The sequence below is a fragment of the Tiliqua scincoides genome, chromosome 3, assembly GCF_035046505.1.
Source record: "Tiliqua scincoides isolate rTilSci1 chromosome 3, rTilSci1.hap2, whole genome shotgun sequence".
Lineage (NCBI taxonomy): Eukaryota > Metazoa > Chordata > Lepidosauria > Squamata > Scincidae > Tiliqua > Tiliqua scincoides.
In genome coordinates, this window is record NC_089823.1 from 154,752,408 (window position 1) to 154,774,028 (window position 21,621).

The following is a 21,621-nucleotide window of genomic DNA, read 5'->3' on the forward strand; positions in this document are numbered from 1 at the left end:
CACACTCCAAAGGAGTCTGTCCACATCCTCAGGCTGTACAAGCTGAAAAGAATCCCACAACACTGGACAAGCAGTTGCCAAGGGGACATCGTCAGACATTGTCAATGTGGCATCCAAGTTGTGACAAATACGATCGATTTTATCGATTTTATACGATCGCTAAGACAAAACAGATATATAACTCTGCCTCCTCAAAGTAAGGGGATGTTTGTTCCCTTACCTCAAAGCTGCATTGCGGTTGCATCGGCACTGGAAAGTTGGGTAGGATTGTGCCTGACAGAACACTTGGTATCTTATCCCATGTAGAGCCCCAGCTTGCTCAATAGGACTACTTGGATCTGCACCAGTGAAGTTGCTGGCACAAGTCTGAGAATCCCTGTGTCAGGCTTCCAGGCGTGGAAAGGAAGTTAGGATACGGCAGAGGCCTCCTCTGCTGACCACAAACCCTCCCAGTCCTGAACTGCCCCCATTCTGTTCTCATCTACTCCATTACAGCTCCTCCCCACCCTGCACCACTCTGCATTCCCACTGGCACTCTGTACTCTAAAATTGTTGCAAATGTGCTTTATGGGACATTTGTGATATATAGCACCAGCGCAGCACATGCACTACCAATGCTAGCCCTGATTAGGACTGGGCTGTAAAATACAAAATACTGGAATGACACATTCTACAAAGATGTATAATTAAATTTTCTGAAGACAAACCTGTACCATTTCATGCTCTAAGATTCTCAAACTAGAATATCTGCTATTTGGAACTGCTTTTAGCTTCCTGTCTGATGTACATTTTGCAGAGTAGGGAATTTCACTAGAAAGATGTTAACCACATAATGACATTAATTAGTACCAAGATGAAATGACAATAGTATATTATAAGATGTATTGTAGTCTTACAAATGCCAAACGCACGCAGAATTTCAACTGAAAAATGACAGACAAACCAATGTTCCCCTTTTATTTAACTATTCCTGAGAGCAGCCTTACTACTAATTTTTCATTTCTGTTCTATGTAGAGCATAATTCTTACCCCTGCTAACTGGATAAGAGGCACTTTTTAAGTGGGTGCTCTTCTTTTATTTAGCGGGGGGAGAGTAACTGGCCCTCCTCACCCCAGCACTGTCTTTTCTAGTGGCTGTCTGCTGGTGTTCTTTTGCATCCTTTCAGATTGTGAGCCCTTTTGGGACAGGGAGCCATTAGTTGTTTGTTTGATTTTCTCTGTAAAACGCTTTGTGAACTTTCCATTGAAAAGCGATATATAAATACTGTTACTACTACTACTACTACTACTACTAATAATAATAATAATAATAATAATAATAATTCATTTCATTTCAGGAACATCTACAAACTGTTTCTACAAGGCCCAATGTTCACTGGATGCACTCTTGACTCTTTCAGCACAGACAGGCTCAAGTGCATGAACTGCATTGAACTCCCAACTGTCAGAGCCATTTAGGATACATACCAATTTCCTTCCAGGCAGGGGTCAGTGTGGGAAGGTGGCTGCTACTTTTCTTTGCTAGATAAGCTTACAATCCTATGTACCATCACTGTACACATACTTGTCTCTGATCAAACACTGGTTTCCTTTCCCTCTTCCCCTATCCCCACCATGCTTCAGATGGGATATAAATTTGAAAACCTGTTCTGTAGGAGAGTGGCTTTATGACTGCCACAAGGGCCAGCCAATCAGCACAGAGCACAACTCCTTTGGCTGAAAAAAGAAAGAAGAGATTTTTGCTTAACTCAATGCTTAAGAAGACTGTACATCTAACCAAAACAGAGTGATTACAGTTCCACAACAGACTCACTGCTCAAATTATGTTTGTATATGTGCATCCTTCATTCTGTGCTGCCTTCTCCTGATTATTTCCTTTTCCTATTGTAAGAGATGAAAACCAGCTAGGAAAACGGTAATCACAGAAGAAGAAAAAACTCTGATGGGAGGGAAAGGAAAAAAAATGCTGCACAAGATTTAAGCTTTTGTGCTACTGATTCATCTCTGGCTAAGGTAAAGTAAGATATTTTAAGTGGAAAATAAATCCACAGCAGTAAATATTAGATGGGAACAAAGAATAAAACACATACAAGAGTCAAGTATTATGCTATGTCTTATGTTTGAAGAGCAAACGCTTTATAATCGCATACATTTTGTTAACATCTGAGAAAAAAAATCTGCACTCTGATGCAAACTGACTTTAGCCATCATTAAATGTGGCTATATCCTGCTTAAATGAAGAAAATACTTTCAGTAAATGAATTGTAACCTACAGCTACATAATATTTATATGGCTTCTAATAGCTTCTCTCCATAGTAATTATCATACCGTATTGCTAATGACAATTTTATCATCTCAGGCAATAGTCTTGCTTCTAACAATTTTAATTAGCCCCGGGCAATTCAGATAACCTCACATACCATTCTGAGACTCAATCTGCTTTTTAAAAAACCCCTCCAATTATTTCTGAGTATCATCACGGCAACTTACATTTGAGCACTTCTCCAACACTTCCTTCTTGAACTGTAGAAAATTTTCTTGGATTGGAAGTTGGTTGAGTGCAAATGACAGAAAGTGTGTGAAGGGTTGTTTCTTGCGAAAGCTCTCAACAAGAACATCAATTCGTGTTCGAGCTGAAATAACACCATTACGGTGTTGTCCTGTGATCACTGGAAGAAAACAAAATACAAGACAGGATTTATAACAACTTGCTACATGTGCCTATGAGAGCTAAGAATTAATGACAGGGGATTAGTTTTCCATTGCACAGATAAGCCAGTTCCCAACAATATGGTAGGTACTTCCACACAATAAGAAGCTCAATTTTAGCATGAAATACGATTCTTAAAGCATAGATGGGCCTCTCTGGAGACACCAGCTATTTCTTAACCTTCCTCTCCACACATCACTGAATATATGTACATCCTGACTGATCCGCAATATACAGATCTATTCTATTCATACTTCTGGTTTTCACGAACGATTTCTATACTTCATGCATGGCTAAAACAATCATTCTGACATTGGACATTAGAGATATTATACCACCTATCCAGGCCCAGTCAAGGCTTGGCAACTGCCTGATTTGCCATGCTTCTTTGTGTATGTACCACTGCTGCTGGAGACCGGGGGGGGGGGGGAAGACAGCTGCCACTGCTGCCACCTCCTTATCCACTTAGCTGCTTAGAAAAGCAGCTATGAGGGCAAGGAAGGGCTAAGTGATCCTGTTTATTTCAAATGTTGAATGAAGCATGCTGCAAGTTTCAACTTATCCTTCAACATGAACTTTCAAATTGCTGTAATCAGCAGACTGGTCCTGCATCTATCTTACACAACATTCACTGGGACAGCAGGAGGTCTGGTCTAGAAGGTTGAGCCTCCATTTGCCTGAAGATAACATCCGAAGGTTGCCAGTTCGAGGCCACCGGCACCGTGCGACCTTGAAGCAGCTGACAAGCTGAGCCAAGCTATTCCATCTGCTCTGAGTGTGGGAGAATGGAGGCCAGAATGTGCGACCAGATCAAGAAAGAAACATCTGAATGTTGCGGTTTCTTGAAAGATAGAAACCTTCTTTCAAATTGTAAAAATCCCTATGGGGATTTAATTTGCCTGCCTATGTAAACCGCCTTGAATAAAGTCTAAGGAGAGATCTGAGGACCAAGAAAGGCTGTATAGAAATACCTGTATTATTATAATTATTCTTGATAACAAAAAAAGATGGTTGATTAAGGAGTATTACAGCCCAATCCTGAGTTTTCCAGCACCCACTGGAGTAGCAGCGCCAAAGCGGCTACTGCTATATCCAGCAGGCACTGGGAAGCAGCCGGAGGTCTCCTCGGGGGAAAGGGATTTTTGTCCTCTTCCCCAGGGAAGGCCCCAAGCCCTGCAATGGGGCTTCTCAAGTGTGCACTGGCTATTTTGCTGGCGCAGACCTTCTGGCCCCACATGGAGTTCAGTATCCAGCAGAGCAGAGCTCTGCCACTACAGCCCCCCTCCCGCCCCAGTTCTTCCCCCAACCCACCCACCCTCTAGAGGCTGCACCACTACCCAGTAGTTGCACTCAACCCCAGCGGCAGTACAACCTCCTTCTGGCACCGCTGCACCTGGTGCCTGACTGATGCCAGCACTCCCTACTCTGAGAGTGCCATAAATGTTCTTTACAGCACATTTACAACACCCAGCGCTGGTGCTGGGTCAGTTTAGGATTGGATCCTTAATATGCCTATCATCACCCATTTTCACATCATCTTGAAAAAGTAAAATAGGACATTCATTTCATAAGACTAAAGCTCACCAATTTCTCCTTCCACTCCAAGCTTAGGAATACTGATAGAGGTTCGGGTTTCTGTTTCTAATTTTTTCTTCGTTTCTCCTTTCTTTCCTATTATATATCTATAAGTATTACATGGGAAGATAAGAAAAGAAGGAATCAATGAGAAAAAAAGAAATGATTAAATCATTCCAAACACCACAAGATTAGTATTAACAATAACAACAATAATAACAACTTTATTTTTACCCTACCTTTCTCCCCGAAGGGACTCAAGGCAGCTTACAACAGATTAAAAAACATAATTTAAAACAAATAAAAACATATTAACACATATCATAAAAACAGCAGTCAGATAAAAAATAGGTAAAAAGAGCATAGAGCAGCAGCAAATCATAAAAGAATCAGGCCTGTAAAAAATATTAAAAGATGTTAAAAAGATGTTAAAAAGGCCGAGAACTCAGAAGGCTTGTTTAAACAGAAGGGTCTTCAGGCCTCGCCGAAAGGTCTCAAGAGAGGGAGCCATTCTTAAGTCAAGGGGAAGGGAGTTCCATAGCATTGGTGCCACTACTGAGAAGGCCCTATTTCTTGCCGCCGCCCCACGTACCTCCCTAGGCGGCGCCACTTGTAAAAAGGCCTTCTCTGATGACCTAAGAGGACAAGCCGGATTGTATGGGAGTAGGCGATCTCTAAGATACCCTGGCCCAGAGCAGTATAGGGCTTTAAAGGTCAAAACCAGCACCTTGAATTGGGCCCATATCTATCCACTTTGGCAGAATCTCATAGAAGAAGAAAAAAATAAGAAGATTTTACAGAGCTGAGATTAGAAAGGAAAGGAGGCAGAATCAAAAACAGCTGAAGCAAGAGGTACAGGCTATGTTGGTGGAACAGTTACTGTTCTAACAGCAATAAATTTTTTTTCTATTTTTTGCAGAAATTTTGATGATAATCACCTTGTAGTTTGCAAAACCTTTCCAAAAAAAAAACACTTATGAATACAATTAATAGTTAATCATCTGTTGCAGAAAACAGCCATTTCCATGTTAAGGAATTGTGAACGTTTGCTTCTAAACTCACTTGAACAGTGCGCTGGGAACATCCACAGCACACTGGTAACCTCTTTCAGTCTCATCTACCAAAAAGGCATCACAGGGCTCATCTACGCCATCCATAGGACCTACAAAAAACAGAGAAACATTTTTTAAGATATTTAATCTTGGTAAAACCAAGGTGGCTAAGGAAACTAGCACCTGCTTCTAATTTCACTTTTCTACCCTTTATATTAAAAAGCAGAATGCTAATTTTTAAATCTTGCAGATGTCTTCAGAACACAGTGGTTGCAGTTAATTGCGCAGCAACCCCCTTGGATATAATCTAAGCCCAGTGGGAATCTATTTTTCTCCCTTATGTAGGGAGAAATGCCCATATATATGCCCATTTACAAAATATCAAACAGTGGATAAAGATGAACAAAAGCTGAAAATGTGAAGCAAAGTGATTTTGGCAAAGGCCTCAATAACAGACTATAATATGTTGGAAAATGGGGTGCTCTCAATTCAAGAAAATACAGCAATTATTTTTCTGCTAAGCAGAAAAAAAACAGCTGAGCAGAAGAATAATTTCAAAACATGTTTGAGCGATATTCTGTATTATATCACTCCCACCACTGGCAGACATGTAAAGGTGGAAAACAAGATCTCATTATATAAAGTCAAATGAAAAAGCACCTTAAAATTCATATATAATGTTTCTAACTTGAAAAAGACCATGACTTATCTTGGAAAACCCTATAGGTAATGCTAATAACTAGGACTCATTTGCTGGAGGTGTGATTAAAATACAGACCACAGAAACACTGAATATTTTAAATGTTCATATGAATATGCCTCAAGCTCCTGGGTACATAAAAGGTGCTGCACAAGCAAGTTGATTTTTATACCCACTATGCTCTAAAAATAAATAGCAAATAGCAAAAAAGTAGATAATTATTCATTTAAAAATTCTGTATCGGACTGTGCCAGAAGCATATAATAACAGACCAAAGGTACATTTCTGCCAACATATCAAGAACCAGAAATGACTGTACAAAAATATGGTAATATAGATTGAAGCAAGGAGTTACTGCATTTGGACTTTGTGGGATAGTTCAGCAAATCCTGGTTGAAAGACATACTTACAGCTCAATCTTATGCTTGTTTACTCAGATGTAAGTTTCACTTAGTTCAGTGGGCTTTATTCCCAGATAATGGGGATAATGGGGATAATGGGATAATGCAGCCTGAATGGGAGCAGAGGATGGAGCCTTGTTGCATAGCTACTTTCCCCCCTTCCTTTCCTTAAATAAGGCTTAAAGGGATTCACCCAACCACACTCAAGGTAGTCATAAATCATGAGGACTCAACTTACAGAAGCAACAATGTACATAATTTCATACTTAGGTTCTAGAGGTCTGTACTTAAGTCAAAACATACTTGTCAAAACATCTAGTTCTTGCTGGCCCAGAGTCCCCATGCCTATGCAAATGCACCACCAAAGTACATACTGGGCTCATGCAAAACTGCCAATGCAGCTATCCATGACTCAAACATCCACAATTCAGGGAGCCAGTGTATCAGAATCTGAGTGCTGGGAAAATACAATCTCTCACAAATAGATATGCTTCCTTAAATTAACACAGCTATATCTCATTCAAATAAAAAGTTAATGTACAAATGCTCTTGCATTATAAACCGATCATCAGCATAGGACCTGAACCACCCAGTTAGAAGTGCCTCCTATCATAACAGGAATACAAACCATCAAACATAGTAATGTGCAAATACCAGCATTTACAGATAGCTCTCAATTTATATGGGGGTTACACACTCCTAGAAAATGGCATGTACATCAAAAGTGCATTAATTAAAAATATTTTTTCCCATAGAAAACAACGAAATTTGTATGGGTTAGGATAGTGGTTCCCAAACTGGTAAACTGTGACTCACCAGCCAAGGAAATCCTTGTTGCTGGCCCCTTAAGGGATAGGGAGGAGTAAAGGCAGCAAGCTATCGCCATGATTGTGCCACTACCTGCAACAAAAGAGGGTTTTTTAAAACTTACTACTTGCTGCGCCAGCCTCCCAGGTACTGCAGGGAGCCTGTTGATAATACTTCAGGGCTTCCCAAGCCCTCTAATGTCTAAAAATAGAGCTCGCAATCTGCCTCTGGTTTTGTGATTGCAAACCGGAAGTGGGTCACAGTCTCTACGTTTAGACATTCAGAGGCTTGGGGAGCCCTGTGCAGGCATCTGTGGGCTCCCCACAGCCCCTGGAAAGCCAGCATTGCAAATACTAAGTTTCTTAAGAAAACCTTTCGTCCCTGGCAGCAGCACAATCCTCGCAAAATGTATCTAATCCTGGCATTAGAAGGGCTGGAGAAGTCCACCAGGGCTTTGGGGCCATTCTGAAGACCTTCCGAAAGTATTCTGGAGGGGACCGGAGCACAGCTTTGGCCCCCTTTGGAGGATTCAGATGAAGCCAAGTCTGGCTCAACATGGGTCCAGGGGACCCATGTTGAGCCAGATCTGTGGATGTAAAATCCATGGATAAACAAGATCCACCTTTTTAGTGTCCTAGAACTTAGTTCCTTTTTAATTGTCTCACAATATAAGTGGAATTCTACAAAACAAAAACATCAAAAATTAACAAATGCCATATTAACTCTGTCCTTTTAAAGCAAACAGCCATCAACCCTGATTCCAAGCAACTCCCACATTTGAAACTGTGCTCTCAAGCCTACAGACAAACGCTTACAAAATCAATCATTTTTACAGGAATATGGCACCTTCTTGAAAAGAAAAACAGCTTTCAGCCCCACATATCAGTCAAAGAAAGCTGTTTAGCTTTCAGTCTTTTTCATGGACTACAAAAGCTGGTTCATCCAGGAGGTTCTCAGACTCATTCTGCATTGGCATAATCTCATACTAACAGTGCAATCCTATATATGTCTACTCAGAAGTAAATTCCATTGTGTTCAATGGAATTTAATCCCAGGATAGTGTGTACAGAACTGTAGCCCAAATCTCTCCTTACAGTTTTTAAAATTCCAGATTCTATAACCACAAATTCAGGTTATGTTACAAGTAACTAAAATAGAATCATGTGTAAATAAATGTGCCTGATCTGTATTGCTTTCAAGAATGTGTATAAAGGCTTTTAGCTATTTATTAAATTTATAGAAAAGCACAAATTCATTCACACAAAATAGAGAGATCTCTGTCATAAAATACTTGTACTACTGATTTCAACATTTAATTATAGGAACAGAAAAGCAAAAACAGTGTTGTAGCTGGCCCCTCTGGCACCCAGGGTTCTGACTCGTGACATCACCCCCAGAAGTATGTGACCTGAAAGTAATTGTGCTGATGTGGAGGCAATTTTTTTTTCTAAGAAGCACTGCTCTCTGAAGAAAACTTTATGCTCACCTTTCATTGTGAACCATTAACTCCACAAACATTTGGTTCTGAATTATTACTAAGCCAACATCAGAAGATTACATCTGCATTTCTAAAGGCAGCTGCAAGGAGCTGATGGCAAAAGCAATCCACTGCAATTAATCATTGTGTATCTCATTAAATGAGAATGAACTATGGCACCATTGATACATTCTTAACTTTCACTCCACAACAAAATGTCAAATATTTCATTTTCGGTGCAACTTACCAATGGGGGCATTTTTCAACAGCCTGCTGAATCTCACAGCAATCTGTGAGTTAAGTCTATGATGTCAATGGTGATACCATTGTCTTTGTTTAGATAACTGAGAGCCCAATCCTGCACCCTACAAGAGCACCTTTACACGAGCTGCTTTCCTTACCCAGGAGAAGGGGAGGCATCCAAGGTGCCTCCCGCAGTAGCATAGGGCACGCAGGATCTGGTGGCAGCCGTTCTTGGTGCCACCAAGCCTGGGCGCCCCGGGCAGCTCAGGATTGGGCTGCACGGCTGCAATCCTAACCACACTTTCCTGACAGTAAGCCCCATTGAACAAAATAGGACTTACTCCTAGGTAGACCTGGTTAGGATTGTGCCCTGACTGCATATACTATCATAACAGCAAAGGCAAGTTGATATTAACAATCTTTAACATTTTTGTCTACTTTTCATATACTTTCTAGCCCCTGAAAGGTTTATGTAATGTCTCAGAATCCAAAAAGTGGCTTCTAACAGTAGCCTCAACAGTGCCATCACGGAAGGGTTCCACAACATCGCAGACAAGTTGTATGTGGATTTCCTGTCTGGAATTCATCAGAGTACAAAAAAGCTGGCTAATCCTCTTGCAGCGATTGGCATATGTCCAATGACTGGGCAACTACCTGGCTAGGTAACAGGATGAGATGGACTGTATGGCTGACCCGCATTTCTCCAATCAGTTTTTTAAGGGTATGTACAGAGATGTCCATTAAAATAGTTTGTCACTGTCCATGGATTAGTGAAAGGCTTGCTCACCCATCTAGGGGTTCAGAAGCAGGACTCTTCCTTTTCTCTTGGACAGTACAAGTAGCTAAGGATAGGAAAATATCTAGCAACGCCTTTAGGTATTTTATTTTGTTTTCTGCTTTCCTTTTTCATGTCTATGCCACTTTTGCCAAACTCATTTTGGAGCAGTCCTATTTTCCCTTCCATCCACATCTTGCATTTCTTTTTCATCTGCATTCTCTCCCCATTTCTTTTATTCGATTTGTTTCTCCGGCCCTTTAATAAACTCCCTTTTATTTTTACTGATTATCTGTATGGCCTCAGTTACTAAAGAGAGAGCAGGTTCACCATACTTTCCCATACCATCAAGTTTATATAAAATCTAAATAAATAAAATTTCATAATCTTTACATATTTACTCTCATACCAATATTAAACAAACTGAAGACAAAATCTCGGAGACCTCCTTGCCATCTCGAGTACCTATATCTATTGCCTGAGTGCCACACAGAACAAAAGGGATGGGGCACATTAGGCACTCTCTTGAGAAGCCTCTTATGTTGGACCATATTCTCTACCTCTTTTTGAGCTCTGCTATGGATCTTCCAGACTGCAGACATGATGTTCACAGATGACTGAACTCTGACTGAACTCTGCAGTTCAGTGGTTCCCAACCTGGGGTACATGTAACGCCAGAGGTACCTTTAGGGGTACTTGAAAAACATGAATAATTGCAGAAAAGGCCAGATCTGTATTAGCAGACCTTGTGGGGCTGGCAAGGTAAGAAGGAAGGCAGCTAGCTAGCTATGAAAGCCCCACCACCTGCTAGTTTTTGGTCCTCAATTTGTGTATTATCAGACATGGATCAGTAATTGAAAACATATAAATTTTAAATAACAGCAACTATAGTAAGTTACAAACATTTTGCTAATATGAAGGGCACAGCTTATGGACATGGGCTGCCAAGGGGTACGCAAGTGAAAAAAGTTAGAACCACTGATGTAGATTACTGTCACACCTGAATAGAAATCCTCTTCCTCTTCATTCTGGTACGTTTGCTCTCGAATATGGTTCTTCCTGTAAAGACGTCTTCCAATTTTTACCAGCGTTGGTCGTAGAATTTCCATTTTGCTTTTTCTTCTAACAATCAAACTCTGCAAAGAGAAAATTAATTTTATCCAAATGGATATAGCTCTTTGGGTTTCTTTTTTGCTTGCAAAATATTACAGTATTATCAGTACATCCATAACATAATAGAACATTCAGAGAGAAAACGCCTGTCTCCTTGCAGAGTCATGTACAGGTGCAGCCTATTTATCCACAGATTTTTTTATCTGCAGATTTGTCTCTGCAGACGAGAATGGGGTAGGGGTGCTGAAAGTCACACACACTTTGCCCTGTGCTGACGTCTCCCTTCATTTCCAGGCAGCCCAAAACACTGCAAAAAGGCTCTGCCTTGCCCAGGCAGGGAAATAGCCCTGGAAGAGGTTCCCCTTGCAAAGGAACGGAAACACTCCTGGAGCCCCTGAGCCAGCCAAGAAGCTGAAGAGGGGAAGGGGGAGGCCGAAAATCTCTGTAGCCAAAACACGTACAGCTAGGTGGAGCACTCTCACACAGGGGCCGGTGTGGTAGCAACAGAGGGGATTGCTTTAAAAAACCCAGGGAGTGTTTGCCAAATTCCCCCCCATTGAGATGCTGTAGGTAATCACAGACACAAGCAAGCCTTCCCACCAAGCAAAGCATGAAATATAGCCTACAATCCTCTCCACACTTTCCTGGGAGTAAGCCCCATTGACTAGAAACACATAGGGCTGGACTCTTAAAAGATCAGCATTCCAACTGTGAAAGAAGCTAGGCAGCTGGCTAGGGGAGGGCTGAGAATGGAGGGGAAGGGATTGATAACAGCTGCCTTAGTTTCCTTCCATCCGAAAGTGTCAGGCTGCAGTGTATTTGGGTAACTCTATGGCATTTAGCACAACGCCTTTTTGTTAATCACGTCGAGTCACGGAACGGAACTAATGCAGATAAATAGGCTTCACCTGTACTTAGGCTTCTCTCAATAACATTTTAAGGTCTGTTTTTGCAGGATCAAATTAAGGGCACAATGCTATCCAATTTTCCAGCACTAATGCAGTTGCACTGCAGCCCCGAAGTAAGGGAACAAATGTTCCCTTACCTTGAGGAGAACTCTGTGACTGTTTCGACCACCACAGGATGCAGCACATGCCCCACTGACATGTCTGGATCAGTGCTGGGAAGTTGGACAGGAGAGACCCTACTCTAGACCAAAACTCTGCCTTCAGCAGGGGTCAACCAACAGGAACCTCACAAACAGAGCAAGATAGATACCTCTCTTGCTTGCTCCCAGTATCTGGTGAGACTATGGAAGTTGCATTTAACTAACACTGCTAAAATGTTTTATTGGTGCCAGTATCCATATTTGTAGTGTAGCATACGCCAGGATAAAAGAAAACACAGAAGTAGTAGGAAACTCAGCACAGACATAATATAGCTATTAGGGAAGAAAATGACAAGAAAAAGAAACAACTGAGCGCCATAGAAAAGCTGCACAGTTAGAACTGTATAGTACAGTGACCCGATTCAAAAAGGGACAAGGCTCCTGTACTTTTAGCAGTTGTGCAGGATAGAAAATTTTGGACGGTGCAAGGAGGGTATAAGTTTCATTCAGAGATGAGAACTGTGCACCTTCAAAAATTCTGTCTCTTGCACTGTTGTTAAAGGTACAACAATCCTATCTTTTGCCTCTATACACACTCCTTAGTACACAGAGTTTGGCTTAGAGATAATTGTACACACAATCCTGCACAGATATCTCCCTGTCTACATCAAAGGCCTGGGGAAGCCTTAGGCAACAAGCCTATCCACACTTTCCTGGGAGTAAGCCTCATTGACTATAATGGACTTACTTATGAGTAGACATGCGTGGGGTTGGGCTCACAGTCTATATCTAGCAAAGGTGGTAATATTTTCTTCCCCATTAAGACTTCCCTCAGGCCTTTGCCCATTCTGTGGCATATTGCCCAAAGTGGTTTGGCAAAGGAGGGAAGGTAAGATCAGAGAGGGTGTCCCTTGTCCCCCTACCATACTGAACCTGTTTTTGCCTGGTCCACAAGTATACACATTTCATCCCTGTTGTGTATATGCAATGTTGGGCAGAAATGACTTAAACCAGTGTTTCTCAAACTGTGGGTCAGGACCCACTAGGTGGGTCATGAGCCAATTTCAGGCCAATTTCATACCAACTTGATGCTCCCATGGTATGTGACTGTATCTAGGGAAATGTTACAGCTCTGTACTTTTAAACAGGCTACTATGTATATGCTTTTAATCATGATAGTAAATGAGACTTACTCCTGGGTAAGTGTGAGTAGGATTGCAGCCTAGGATTGTTAAAAATGTTCCTGCTTGATGATGTCACTTGTGGTCATGACATCACTTCTGGTGGGTGCTGACAGATTATCATTTTTAAAAAGTGGGTCCCAGTGCTAAACATCTGAGAACCACTGACTTGAACCAACACTGGGAAGAGCAAGAAACATTTGCTGTGCCCATTGGCTACAGTGTGGCATGTGGCTCTTCTGCTTTGTCCCCCACCCTCTGTGAAGTGGGCATTCTGGGTCATTCCATGTCAAATCCTCACACTTTTTCCAATCAAGCTCCTTATGAAATTTGGGGGTGTTTATTTTCATGTGACATCATGCAATATATATATGAAATCAATGTAAGATGGTTTTCAGCTTTTCTTTGGTCACATTCTTCATGTTTCTTGGATGTCCTACATTTTGGGGTTCCTGGTCCTCTTGTGTGGCTGTGCCATCTGGTCACCCTGACTGTGTGAAATTGTATATACTATACATGGATGGCTGTGTCAATTTTCAAAATTTTAATCAAAGAATGGCAGGCTAGTGACCCTGGAACCAGCTGTCCTGAGGGCACCAGTTGGGATGCTGATCTGGGCGTGGTCTCATTTTAAAGCCACTTTTTACTGATATGCCACACAAGGGTTTTAATGATTTGATTTTATTTTAAATTCAATTTATAACTTTAAAAAATCAATTCTCTCCAAAAACTTTGCAGGAAAACAAATCTCAAAATGAGTTCATACTTGTCTGTAACTATCCCCCCCATGTGTTGGAGGGTACATGCTCATGCCTGTCTACTCAGAAGTAAGTCCCACTGGAGTCAATGGGGCTTACTCCTAGGTGAGTGTGGATAGATGGCAGCCTCAGAGCCCACTCCTCTGCATGTCTATTCAGAAGTAAGTCCCTTTACAGGCAATGGGAAGTGTTCTTCAAGACTGCAGTCTGAATGCATCAACTACACACAATATGCCCAACAACTTTGTGTTTTCTCTTCAACGGTCGTTTCCCTTCAAAGCCTTTTAAACTCTAACGGTCCACGTCCGGTTGCCATAGCACCCAACGGCAAGCGCTGCAAACCCCCCACCCAGCGCGCGCGTGCACGCGCCCCCCACGTCGCTTTTACGTACGTACAGCGTGCTCGTCCCCGTCCCATCTATGCGCACGCCGCCGCCCTGCTGGCCTCGCACTGACGTGAAAGCCCCAGTGGACGAGGTAAGGTGATGACGTGGAAGCCCGGTTGTTCCGCTCACCCGCACGCCGTGAGATCAGCCAAAGGGCCGTAGTTGCCGGCCTAGCGGTTTAATAGGGTTGAGTAACAACAGCCCGCCTGTGGTTCGGCCTCGTATTAGCCTCCAGTTGGTGGAGCCAGTACGCGCATGCGCGTTTCGATTCGGCTCCCCAGCACTGCGCAAGCGCCTTCGGTACCGTATTTGCAAGTTATTCTCGGCCTAGTTTGCAGTACGGTGTACAATACCGTAATTACTACGGTATTTTGTCGTAATTACTCTTTTGTCTACTCAGAAGTCCCATTATAGCCTATGGGGCTTACTCCCAGGTAAGTGTGGAGAGGACTGCAGCCTGAGAGCCTAACTCTTTGCATGTCTACTCAGAAGTAAGTCCCATTATAGCCTGTGGGGCTTACTCCCAGGTAAGTGTGGATAGAATTGCAGCCTGCATTAGTAGCACAGACAGCAGGTCCTCCTGTGCAGAACTAGTCATGTTTCAGCCAGCATAACTCTATAGAATCAGCTTGCTAAAGAGAGGAGGTGTCATTAAAAATGATGGTTTTTTTTTCTGCATAAAGGACAAGATCATCATAATGGCTCCCTTACCTGTTTTTCAGTGTTTAGTGTTCAGAGAGAAACAGTATTAAGCAGCAGCTTGCCGTCTAATATAAACACACAGTTTATAGGATTTCTTAAGGCTTATATTCCATCTTATCTCCTGTCCAGAGAATATGTTATTAATCACAATTGGCACTGACAGGGCAGTAGGAAGCCAGCCAACAGATGGTGGGGTGAATTCGCAATAATCAATTGGCAAGATTCATGGTGTACATAGTTATTGGTTCATTCTTGCAACAGTCCTGTGAAGGTCATGTTCTGGAGATAGTGAATGACCCAATCTAGCTAAGCCAAACTCTGTACACTGAGGAGTGTGTACACATGCCAAAGTGTACCTCCCTCCAATATATACAGGTGATTGTGCAAATGTGTTTTTTCTGGTAATTCACACAGAGATACCACAACATGCAAAATTGCCTGTCTGTTTACTTTTTGGTTCTTTGCGTGCTGTTGGAAACCCTTACAAGTGAATCTATTTCCTACGAATACACTGTGAATTTATTTCCTACAAATACACTGACTACAGTGTAATATCTCTGCCCTTCAGTTTATTATTTTAAAATTATCCTTGTGACCCTCAGCTGGCTATCAGTTGAACAGAAAGTAATTTTTGTTTTGTAATCTGAGAAAGTTCTTTATTCCCAGTAGATTTAGGTAACCAATACTGTACCCACAATAATCTCGGGGTAAATCAGCACACATTTTTTTGTCAGAGCACATCTGCCATTTTTTTGTAACCTTCCAGATTACTTTGCATCTCTCACTTTTTGCATGATGCTTTCCATAATGTCATTACATCTTGGAAGCCTTCCAGTCATTTTCAGCCCTCTTAGCCCCAGATTAGGCAATATTATAGCCCCTCAACTCTTAAATCAGCAGGGTGCAGAAATTGGTTTGAGATGTGTGCCTTTAAATGCCTTTTGACAAACCATCATTAAACGTTGCAGAGAACTTCTAGTCCAAGGTCAGCAACCAAATCCATTGAGAGAAACTAGATCTTAGTTTCCAAGGCCAGTTGATCTTAGATTCCAGCACAATAATGGATTGTTCCCAGTGGTCTACAACTACATTGCATCATATATAATCTGCTCCCCATTGTGATCATATGAAGATGCCACAATAAATATCTGGTTCACTCCATGATGCAAAGCAGATATGCTAGATCTGTTGTTGACTGGGTCCATTACTTTTAGCATGTTATGCTATCTGTGATCAACACTGATGCCCCTGTTAATGAGGCCATGAGGAGTTTTCTACAAATACTGAAGAGGTGCAGCATACTAGTTGGCAACCTTCAGTCTCGAAAGACTACGGTATCACGCTCTGAAAGGTGGTTCTGGAACAGCGTCTAGTGTGGCTGAAAAGGCCGATTCGGGAGTGACAATCCATTCCACACTGGGAGCAAGTGCAGTCTGTCCCTGGTCTGTCTCCCTGGCTATGGGCCTTCCTTCTTTGCCTCTTAGCCTCAGACTGTTGGCCAAGTGTCTCTTCAAACTGGGAAAGGCCATGTTGCACAGCCTGCCTCCAAGCGGGCCGCTCAGAGGCCAGGGTTTCCCACTTGTTGAGGTCCACTCCTAAGGCCTTCAGATCCCTCTTGCAGATGTCCTTGTATCGCAGCTGTGGTCTACCTGTAGGGCGCTTTCCTTGCACGAGTTCTCCATAGAGGAGATCCTTTAGGATCCGCCCATCATCCATTCTCACGACATGACCGAGCCAACGCAGGCGTCTCTGTTTCAGTAGTGCATACATGCTAGGGATTCCAGCACGTTCCAGGACTGTGTTGTTTGGAACTTTGTCCTGCCAGGTGATGCCGAGAATACGTCGGAGGCAGCGCATGTGGAAAGCATTCAGTTTCCTCTCCTGTTGTGAGTGAAGAGTCCATGACTCGCTGCAGTACAGAAGTGTACTCAGGACGCAAGCTCTGTAGACCTGGATCTTGGTATGTTCCGTCAGTTTCTTGTTGGACCAGACTCTCTTTGTGAGTCTGGAAAACGTGGTAGCTGCTTTACCGATGCGTTTGTTTAGCTCGGTGCAGCATAACAACTTAATATTGGGTTAGTAGTTGGCTAGCCATCTTAAGTAATTTAGCAAGCGAGGTTTGTGAAACACCATCTTCCCCCCACCCCCAATTCCTATTCTGTGGTTCTGTCTCTTCCCAGTAGGTATTTACTTTCAAGCAAATGTCTAGCTTTCATTTTGTATTTAGTGTAAAGGATATTACACTATGACAATATGACAATATTATCTTCAGATATTTTCAGCAAACTAACATTTTTCACTTTTGATGTTTGTTCGGTTTGCTACAGACTGTCTGCCCTACATTTGTTATTGCTTCTGGCTGTTTTTTTTCTTGAACAGCTTAGGCTGGGGTGGCTAAAGCAAAGGCACCCTTGTCACAAACAGCAACAGCAGAGTTCCTCCCAATGCTCAGGCAATTAAGCTAATTTAACCCATTTTTGCCTGACCCACAGGTGTACATAATTGGCCCTGTGGCTATATGCAGTGTTGGTCAGAAATGGCTTAATTTATGGGGAATCGTACCATACCACATTATCACTTTAGCACTTATTCCTATTCAGTCCTTCCCATCTGGCTTGCCTGTATTTCTCTTCTCCAAATCATGGCCTGCTGCGTTACAAAAAAGCACCTGGGCGCAGTGCTTTCCATTCCACACTGCAGCTATCTTTCTTTGTGCCCAATCATCCCATAGCCTCGCTCTGGGCAGCTGTTGCCCCAGGAAATCGGGTCACTGAGCTAACAGGCATCGGAAGCTGAGAAAGGCAGCTGTGGCATGGAACAGAAAGCATTGCAACCAGATGGCTTTTTTGTACTGCCAGATCTGGCCCACAGACCAGGGTTTGGAGACCTCTGGTCTAGAGGTCCATACAGACTAAGAAAGGCATACAGACCCAATCTGATTCAACTTTCCAGCACCTGTGGAGCTGCAATGCAGCCCCAAGGTAAGAGAAGAAATGTTCCCTTACCTTGAGGAGGCCTCCCTACCAAAGGATGCAGCACACACTCCTTTGGCATGGCTGCACCAACACTGGAAAATTGGATAGAATTGGGCCCTAAATGTCTACCTGATTTCCCAGGTTCAGGACTGACCTCCAGACCTGTCCTGATTCTACTGTATTAAGTTGATCTGTGATATAAATATGAGATCCTACTTGTGTGTTGTTGCTGAATCTTTGGCCTCATGCACATGCTGTGGTAATATGTTCTACAATCTAATCATCAGAATCTGCTTACATGTTGTATGAAACCTCTTCTTGCTTCTCCAAAGCTACTGTAGTTAAGCTCATAAAGACTTATTTCACAATAAATTTGTTAGCCTTAGAGTGCCACAGGGCTGTCTTCTTATATTTTGCTCCAACAGACTGACATTCCACTACCCTTCTTTCTGGAATTTGCTTACATAAAGATCCCAAATGGTCTTTTATATAAAATCTGCTATGAGTTTGTGTCCAAGTAGGGAAGGGGGCCGTAAAAACATCTTGTTGCATCTACAAGATTAACGGATTTATTTAAGCCTAAACTTTTATAGTCTATAGACCACTTTATCAGAAGCTTGGTGAAAGCTCTGTGTGTGCACGTGCAGCTGTATGCACAGAAATACCTAGCTATAGATGAGCACAATAACAATGTGACCTCATAACACTGTTGAGTCAACTAATTCTGTAGTGTGATAAGGAGCTCCAGTCACAATTCAAGCCCCTTTGTGTGATAATGCTGTGTTGCATTATACATTCCGATTCAACTTTTTTCCTGTCTAATATCCTTTAGAGCAGGGGCGTCAAACTCATTTCATATTGTGGGCCAAATAGCATTCATGGCAGCTGCTGAGGCAGAAGTGATGTCATTAAGCAGGAAGTGACGTTGAGGTGATGACCAAAAATAAGCACCTGGGAACTCATTAGCTGCAAATGACAGAAGAGAAAATACTGTATGCAAACTTTGATCATATTTCAAAGTATGGTAGAGCCCAATTATCATGCAGGCTACTCTTTCAGCAGCTCTGCTCCTGCCATGATGTCACTTTGCAGCTGAGAGTTATTCTGCAAAGTGACACCTTGGCAGAAGCACCACTGTTGAAAGGGTAGCTCACATGATTGGGCTCTCCCAGCACCACCCTATCAGCAGTGCGTCTTCTGCCAATGCATCACCTCAATGCTCAGCAGTTGAGAGCAGCTGATGGTGGTGCTGGGAGAGCCCAGTTATGGGTCAGAAAAAGAGCTTCTGTGGGCCATATCTGGCCCATGGGCCTTATGTTTGACACCCCCTTCTTTAGAGGTTTTTTCCTGTCTGAAAGCTTATCTCATTGAAATTTGCCATGGAATGATTTTAGAGATTGAAATATTCCTCAACTGACATTTCTTTTTTTTCCCCCTTTTTTGTTTTTCAAAAACTATAAACAAATAAACATAACACAAAAAACATAACACACTTCACTACACAAAAAACACAAAGGGTGCAGGAAATCATATATCATTATCATATATCACTAAAACTAATAAATCATTACATATCTTGATCAATTCCTCTTCTAAATTTACCTCTTAATATCATTTTTCATTCATCATACATGTATCGTATCATATCAAAGATAATATATATGTAATGCAATCATCTAAATGCCCTGTCATATATTTCTAAAACTCCATTTTCAACCAAGCATAAAAGGGCTTTTTCCCTTGCTCAATTTGTGTTGGTTTTCGTTGTTAATCCAAAACTTCTAAAAGTCTGTCTATAAGAACATAAGAACAGCCCCACTGGATCAGACCATAGGCCCATCTAGTCCAGCTTCCTGTATCTCACAACAGCCCACCAGTGAGCACACCAGATAACAAGAGACCCCATCCTGGTGCCCTCCCTTGCATCTGCCATTCTGACATAGCCCATTTCTAAAATCAGGAGGTTGCACATACACATCATGGCTTATAACCCGCAATGGATTTTTTCTCCAGAAACTTGTCCAATCCCCTTTTAAAGGCGTCCAGGCCAGACGCCATCACCACATCCTGTGGCAAGGAGTTCCACAGACCAACCACACGTTGAGTAAAGAAATAATTTTCTGGAGGAAAAATCCATTATGGGGCACAAGCCATGATGAGTATGCGCAACCTCCTGATTTTAGGAATGGGTTAAGTCAGAATGCCAGATGTAGGGGAGGGCACCAGGATGAGGTCTCTTGTTATCTGGTGTGCTCCCTGGGGCATTTGGTGGGCCGCTGTGAGATACAGGAAGCTGGACTAGATGGGCCTATGGCCTGATCCAGTGGGGCTGTTCTTATGTTCTTAATTTCTTTTGTTTGTTCTAACTCGGGAGACTAAATTTTAGTCACTCAATTTCACTTAAACACTCAATTTTAGTGGATGTCCCCTGGTTCTGGTGTTATGTGAGAGTGTAAAGAGCATCTCTATATCCACTCTGTCCATCCCCTGCATAATTTTCTCAATCATGTCCCCCCTGAGGCGCCTCTTTTCTAGGCTGAAGAGGCCCAAACGCTGTAGCCTCTCCTCATAAGGAAGGTGCCCCAGCCCAGTAATCATCTTAGTCGCTCTCTTTTGCACCTTTTCCATTTCCACTATGTCTTTTTTTAGATGTGGCAACCAGAACTGGACACAATACTCCAGGTGTGGCCTTACCATCGATTTGTACAACGGCATTATAATACTAGCAGTTTTGTTTTGCCATTTCCCATCACATTTCCATCACATTCATTATTTTCTCTATTAATTCATTAATTAATTAACTTTCTCTATTAATTCATTTTTCATCAGTATTTTAGAATCCTCTAACATATAAGATCCTCACTATAGTTAAAATCATAATAACTAGGTATACATTTCTATAATATCTAAAAAAATATAAAATTTGTTGTTCTAGTAGGTTTTTTTAAAATTATACTTCCAGATCTGTTCCCATTAATCTATTATGATATTATGGCCTATATTTTACACCCATTTGATCATGCATTATTTTACTGTTTCTTCTTACATCTCAAAGTCCAATAGTCCATCTTATAATGCATATATTAATATTGTTCTCAATCTTTCTTTTAACATAAATGGCAACAGTTTTTAAATCTGAAGTCACAAAAACTTCTAATTTTTTATTTACCAACAATGCCCTATTCATTAGTAATCACATTTCTTTTTACTGGTCTTCTCTTTTTGTCTTTTTCTTGTTGCTATTGTGAGCGCCTCTTACTCGCTCTTCTCTAATTCATCTGTTGTTTCTAAATCTTTTGATTTCATCCAATTCCATTTCTGGTCTATATTCTTCTAATTCTTTTCTTCTCGATTTCTCTTCTTCCTTTTCTTCCTTTCTTATATCGTCTTTTATCACTTTACTCAAGAAGTTTTCTGCTTTCATTGTTGAATTTATATTATATCTCTGTGTCTGATATTCAAAAAACATACCTTCCGGAGAAAGCCGTCTGTATGTTACTTGCTTTTTTCTCAAACATTTTGTCAGGTTTTCATATTCTTTTCTCTTTTTCCTCACTCTCCATGGAATATGTCTCAAAATGTTGACTTTGTTATCATCCACTGTCCATTCCTTTTCCTGTGAGGTCTTCAATCATATATCTCTGTAAAAGGTTCTGATGAATTTCACATGGATTTCTCTTGGTAATTCGTTTTTTCTCTGATAAGCTCACTCTTCTC

General features: G+C 41.7%; 2 protein-coding genes across 6 annotated transcripts in view; one reads left to right on the plus strand and one right to left on the minus strand.

The window, feature by feature from the left end:
- The window catches only part of ASCC1 (activating signal cointegrator 1 complex subunit 1), an 82,734-nt gene extending 68,335 nt beyond the window's left edge, over window positions 1-14,399 (minus strand). Inside the window, exons 1-6 of one of the 4 annotated variants that reach the window (XM_066621697.1) lie at window positions 14,238-14,399; window positions 10,742-10,877; window positions 7,256-7,339; window positions 5,349-5,448; window positions 4,296-4,393; window positions 2,492-2,670 (exon numbers count right to left, since the gene is read on the minus strand). In XM_066621697.1, the coding sequence (XP_066477794.1) occupies window positions 2,492-2,670; window positions 4,296-4,393; window positions 5,349-5,448; window positions 7,256-7,339; window positions 10,742-10,850 (570 nt within the window). In that variant the 5' untranslated portion in view covers window positions 10,851-10,877; window positions 14,238-14,399. Of the gene's footprint in view, window positions 1-2,491; window positions 2,671-4,295; window positions 4,394-5,348; window positions 5,449-7,255; window positions 7,340-7,370; window positions 7,428-10,741; window positions 10,878-14,233 lie in introns of those variants that run through there. The other 3 variants (XM_066621695.1, XM_066621698.1, XM_066621696.1) reach the window with 3 other exon arrangements.
- The window catches only part of ANAPC16 (anaphase promoting complex subunit 16), a 30,554-nt gene continuing 23,165 nt past the window's right edge, over window positions 14,233-21,621 (plus strand). The window contains exon 1 of one of the 2 annotated variants that reach the window (XM_066621702.1): window positions 14,233-14,318. Coding sequence is in view for 1 of the 2 variants with exons in the window: in XM_066621699.1 (XP_066477796.1) it covers window positions 14,645-14,661 (17 nt within the window). In the remaining variant the exon portion in view is untranslated. Of the gene's footprint in view, window positions 14,319-14,529; window positions 14,662-21,621 lie in introns of those variants that run through there. The other variant, XM_066621699.1, reaches the window with a different exon arrangement.